We start from the raw sequence: 6,000 nt of genomic DNA, 5'->3' as shown, positions 1-6,000 counted from the left end.
GAGGCCTCCCCTGAGAGACAGATACCCTGAAAACAAAATGCTCAACATCAGACAGGCTCTGACCTAAGAATGAGCATTCAATCTGGACAGCAAATCCTGCCTTCAAGGCATTGGGATTTATTGAAAAACTACATACATATTAAAACATCTTTATATACATTTTCACCATACAAGATTACAAATATACAAATGTAAATTCCATCAAAGTCAGCATCTTGCATATTACAAACAACTGTAGAAAACCTATATCCTAATTCCACCAGTTAAATTGGTATTCCTTATCTGCCAGTGAAAAACTGGCACGGTTCATCCAGCTTCCCAAGTCCAGCTCCTGACAGTGAAACCACAGTATTTACATGAAATGTTTTTCCAAAGCAGCAGTGACACTTGGTTCTGAGAGGAAAAAAAAAAATCTGTCTAAAACTCTGACAGCCTCATGGTAGTTCAGGGAAAATCGGGAGTGGTGGCAATCCTAACAATATTTTGATGAAACTCCAAGATGATCTTTTCTCAAAATAAGTAATGAAGTATTAAATTGTCCTCTGCTCAGGGCAATGTACTCAACCCAGTTTAATGCAATAAATAATGATTATATATAACTCTTCCAGTCAGAATGAGAAGGAAGGTCCTTGAGCAACAGTGCTTCAAATCGAAAATTTAGTCCTAAGAGAGAGCTCTCTGCCCACGGAATATCTAATGTCTACGGACCCTGGATGTAACCTTTTATCTTCATCCTCATACTCCAGAAAAGTCGCTCTTTCTGACTTGGGTACCAGTTTGAGTCCTTATTATAAAGGAAGCACAGGTTAATTGGAAATTTGAGGCTGCACTGGGAAGAGGCATAAAAGAAAATGGAAGGGGCAAAACTAATAAAATAGCCCATGTGTCGATTCCTAGATCCTCTAAGAAGTCTCTCTTTCACTGAGTCCTGGTCACCATGGTGCAGATCATAGGGGTGTGAAGGAGTCATCCCAGTTTTGATGTTCACTGCTGTCTGTAATTTTCTGTCATGCCACACTTTTTCTTCCTCCAATCACCCCTTTCACCAAAAGTTATCAACCCAGGAAGCTGCTAGGATAAAATGTCAAATATTTAATGGAGGACACCCAGGTATCCCATAAGTTGATGTTGTAAACACTGAAGAATTAAGTTAGTGGCCAACCCAGGAAGTAATACTAGGAAAGAGATGTCCAGAGCCATGCAGTGGAAAGAACTGGAATCTCTGTCCTCAACCTTAATGCATTGATTATGAAGGAAGGGGGGATAATCCACATGAGCATCGATTCCAACCTTCAATGCCAGAAACTTCTCAACGAAGTCTCAACACAGGTGCCGGTGCCCTTGTGGTGTTAGCTTTCCAAGTATCTGAAGATGCTTTGCTTCGATCCTGAAGCGCTATCATCTGTTTTGAGGCGCTTAGGTGAAGGGGATGTCATTAAAGACGGACCCCTTCTCCTTACCTAGAGAGCAGAGAAAGAGCCAACTCAAGACCTTCATACAAGTACTTAGCTTCACTTAGCCCTTAAGCAGCTCATAGTTAAATCACAGATCATTAGAAAAATAGAAAGAGAACTTTTCCAGGCAAGTTTCAAAGCTGATTACTTACTGCAGGTAGCAATCCCCTTGTACCTTATTGGGAGTGCAAGATTAACACTGCAGCATTTAAGCCTTTAAGCCAGAAATACATATTTTTTTTCAATTCAATTCAATTCAATTCATTCATTCACTCTGCTGTGAAGATTCACCAAATCAGTTCTCAAATTCCCTACCCGAGGCTTAGATGATTCCTTTGCTGCCTCAGCCTTGACAGGAGAAAGTGTGTGGAAGACAAAGTTTCTTGAATTTCGGGGAGCACTAGGGTTGAGGTCAGACAGGGCAGCCAGTTTCTGAAGCACAGCTTTGGGCTGGTTTAGCAGTGAGCCCGTCTTCAGCTGAGGAAAGAAGAGTCATCAAATTCCTGGTATCAAATTCCAAGTGCCAAGGGAAGAATGAGAAGTCAGCGCCTCCCTGCCTCCACCAGGTATTGAGGGGACACAGTCCTACCCTGCTCAAGTAGAAAAGAAATGGTAGGCTCCTTTGACATCTGCTTCCATTTCTTGCAGCCACCTCCCTCCCCTAATGAAAGAGCATTCCCTTAACTTGACCTGGGCCTTTATAACACTGAAGATCATGACATCAGGCTAACAAGGTCCCCAACCAACCTGGTTGTCACTTCCTGGTTTGGTGGCTTCAAAAGGATTTCTGAATAAAGACTCTGATTCTTGAATAACCACAGTGCGACTGACTGAAAAGAAAAGACAGAGAGGCTTGTTCTGGACAAAGCTGCGTAGAATTACTTTTAAATCTAAACAAGCTAACAAGCCTTTAACTAAACCAATAAACTAAAGCCATAGGAACTCTGATTATTTTATAATCATGACTTGAAAGTACACTTAAGTGGCTTAAGAGAAGACAGACAACTCAGCTGAACTTATTGTCTAATTAACAGTAATAATAAGAAAATACAAGAGTGGTAAGAGTGCTAAGGAGTGTTTAAGAGCATCAGCTCTGGGGTTAGGCATATCTGGGTTCAAATTCCAGCTCTAACACTTAAGTATATAATCCTGGGCAACTGAATAAAGAAGCCAGAATTCAATCCTCTGAGCTGCCTTAGAACATAAAGCAAAACCAGCTACATATACTCACAATCACAATGTTGACTGCCCAACAGTCTAAGATGGAAAGAATACTGTCTCTCCCCATCGGAGCGATGCCGGCCCATGAGTAGGCTGCACCAGCCCCCGAAGGCTGGAGTCACCTCTAAGGCTCCAGCACTAACAACCCCGGGGGCCAGACCCTGAGGAGGACTAAGAGCTCACCGTTCTTCTGCAGAGCTTTGGCTGTAACTTTCTTGGCCAGCATCATAAACTGACTGTCTTCCCCAATCTCCTCTTCTTCTTCAGCTGCAATTTTCCCCTGCTGTGCCTGAAAATAAAAATCAGACAGCATTAACAGAAGCCCACAGCTCCCCCAACTAATTAGTATAGCCTGGAAACTAGAGTACTTGGGACAGCATTTGTTTTCCTTTTTGCAACTCTTTGTTGCTTTAGACAAAAAAAAAAAAAAAAGGATTTTGGACAAAAACATGACTAGAACTGCCCATGGTAACCTTCTCAAAGCACAAAAGAAAATTCAAGGATTAAAAGGGACAGCAGGGTTCCCCTGGTGGCACAGTGGTTGAGAGTCCGCCTGCCAATGCAGGGGACACGGGTTTGTGCCCCGGTCCGGGAGGATCCCACATGCCGCAGAGCGGCTGGTCCTGTGAGCCATGGCCGCTGGGCCTGCGCATCCGGAGCCTGTGCTCCGCAGCGGGAGAGACCACAATGGTGAGAGGCCTGCGTACCCAAAAAAAAAAAAAAAAAAAAAAGGGGACAGCAATATATTGCCCAAGATTTTGACGACTATCATGACAAGTTGGGTGACGGAGTGACCTCATAAGTAGGGTCGGAATAGGAGAATTTCTTGCAGGCTTCCTACCTGGTCCCGAAGCCACTGCTCTCGTTCAATTCGCTCCTTCCTCCATCTGGCTTCCGTCTCATCAAGCTGTTCTTCAGTCTGATCATCATCAGAGTCTCTGTGGAACAAGTCCATCTGGGAAGCATCATCTAAAGCAAAGAGTTAAGGCTATTAGCATTCTGCACTCCCCACAAGAGAGGGTGTCTCAACAGACACAAGTGAACCCTTTTCATTTACAATACACTGACACAAGCTTTTCCTATCCATTAACAGAAAATAAAGGTCAAGGCAAGGTCCTCCACAGCTGCCTGCTATAGTTTTGATTTCCTCTTGCTGTCTTAAACTGGACAAACATGTACCTTTGTACAATTTGCTTCTAAAGGCAACAATCAAAATACCTATGTTCTTCCATCGGAATTTCCTCATTCGTCCAGGACCATCACTGTGCAGGTCCCCATCAGCAAGGTACCTTTCTTGGTACAAACGTAACTGTCGTTTATCATCATCCAACATTGTTTTCCTACAACAGGAGAAATACGGTGTTCAAAACCAGGACCACTCTGGCTGGTTATAGGGCCTGCCTTAAGACACACCCCATTCATTATTCAGAAGGGCTTGCTGGGATACTGACATGTGTATTTTCTTGATTTGACTCTGCAGTTCCTCATCAGAAGGAAGTAATTCATCAATTACATCCTCTTCATATTCATCAAGCTCTTCCCCATCATACTCATCTTCACTTCCCACGTCACTCCCTGACACCTCTGCCTCATCCTCCAGGTATTTCTTCAATCTCCTGGAAAATTGAAAATTAGAAAATACAACAATGAATATACACACAGCAATGAGAAAAGCAGAACACAGAGCCATCTCTAATAACAATAAGATTAAATTAATAATAATAATACATTTTGATAATACTTAAAAGTCTATTATTTAATATATACTGTGTGCCAATAACTGTGCTTTGGAGCATTACTGCGTTATCTCAGGGAGGAGTATTATTATTCCTTTCAATTTTCAGTTGAAGGAACTGAGACTCAGAGAGTAAACAACTTACCAATGGTCACACAGCTAGCTGGGAGGCAGCAGAGCCTGGATTCAACCTAGGTTGGTGACTCTAAAGCCAGAACTCTCAATCTCCTCTATATATTTGGGACACACCTGCTAGAAGGTTCAAACTATTTTGTCTTGTATTTAAGCTTACCAGCTTCAGGAGACAGACTAGAGATAGTATAGTATGGAAAGGTAATAGACTGTACTCTTCTTACAGCCTGCCAAATCTTGACCCTCAAGTTAGAGGTATGACTGAAGCTCAGAGTTAGTAGTAATCAAAACCACTGCAAGTTAGTTTTTCTGACTTCAGCTCACATCGAGAAAAAATCTGCTGTCATCTGAGTTCAAAGTGCTGTCACCTATGGTCATGAGTGGCAGAAGCTTGATGGCTTTCTGAAGGCTGATTTTTTTTTTTAAATAAATTTATTTATTATTTATTTTTGGCTGTGTTGGGTCTTTGTTTCTGTGCGAGGGCTTTCTCTAGTTGCGGCAAGCGGGGGCCACTCTTCATCGCGGTGCGCGGGCCTCTCACTGTTGCGGCCTCTCGCTGTGGAGCACGGCTCCAGGCACGCAGGCTCAGTAGTTGTGGCTCACGGGCCCAGTTGCTCCGCGGCATGTGGGATCCTCCCAGACCAGGGCTCGAACCCGTGTCCCCTGCATCGGCAGGCAGACTCTCAACCACTGCACCACCAGGGAAGCCCCGAAGACTGATTTTTGATGAAAGACTTCCATTATTATTTTAAAGCTGAGCTCCTCTAACTCCTAGGGTTCCTGAAGAATTCCTTCAGGGGCCAATAGCCACTAAGCTTCTCAATCTTCCCATCTACCCTCTTTGAGCAGTTCAATTTTTAGCTGCCATTCTTTATAAGATTTCATTTAAACAAAGGACTCTATAGTTAAATAAGGTTTAAGAACCATTGCCTTAGAAAAAAAATCTATAGATGGCCCAAAGCTGTATGAATAGTTAATTTGACAGGTGACAAATTAGAAGCCCAAACTGATCTCAACAGAATGGAATGATGGGCTAAAAACAACAAAATAAATCTAATAAGGATCAATATGATATCCTATATTTGAATTCCAAAAGTCATCTACAAATAATAAAATGTGGAATACCTATTAAAATGGTTTTTATAAAACCTTCAATATCAAGGAAAAAGGCTTACAGATATGGTAAGTAGGAAAAAAAAGCAAGATGCAAAATTGTACATATAAAAAAAATTGTACAGATCTCAACCACATAAAAATATATGCCTGAAAAAAAGTTATGAGGTAATAATAACCACCACCACCACTTTCAAAAATATCCTGGACGGTGGACATGGATGACTTTCTTTTTTTTGGCTGCGTTGGGTCTTCGTTGCTGCACGCGGGCTTTCTCTAGTTGCGGTGAGCAGGGGCTACTCTTTGTTGTGGTGCTCGGGCTTCTCTTTGCAGTGGCTTCTCTTG

The 6,000-nt window shown here is 42.4% G+C and overlaps 1 protein-coding gene across 1 annotated transcript in view; it reads right to left on the bottom strand.

Moving 5' to 3' along the window:
* Positions 1-262: 262 nt before the first annotated feature.
* CLSPN (claspin) overlaps positions 263-6,000 on the bottom strand; it is a 28,670-nt gene continuing 22,932 nt past the window's right edge. Inside the window, exons 19-25 of the mRNA XM_030869454.2 lie at positions 4,127-4,291; positions 3,894-4,015; positions 3,517-3,644; positions 2,859-2,964; positions 2,202-2,284; positions 1,770-1,931; positions 263-1,460 (exon numbers count right to left, since the gene is read on the bottom strand). Coding sequence (XP_030725314.2) covers positions 1,350-1,460; positions 1,770-1,931; positions 2,202-2,284; positions 2,859-2,964; positions 3,517-3,644; positions 3,894-4,015; positions 4,127-4,291 — 877 coding nt within the window. The 3' untranslated portion in view covers positions 263-1,349. The remainder of the gene's footprint in view (positions 1,461-1,769; positions 1,932-2,201; positions 2,285-2,858; positions 2,965-3,516; positions 3,645-3,893; positions 4,016-4,126; positions 4,292-6,000) is intronic.

Source organism: Globicephala melas, chromosome 1, assembly GCF_963455315.2.
Source record: "Globicephala melas chromosome 1, mGloMel1.2, whole genome shotgun sequence".
NCBI classification, from domain to species: domain Eukaryota; kingdom Metazoa; phylum Chordata; class Mammalia; order Artiodactyla; family Delphinidae; genus Globicephala; species Globicephala melas.
Note: the sequence above shows the minus strand (reverse complement) of the source record. Positions and strands in the feature narration are given on the sequence as shown.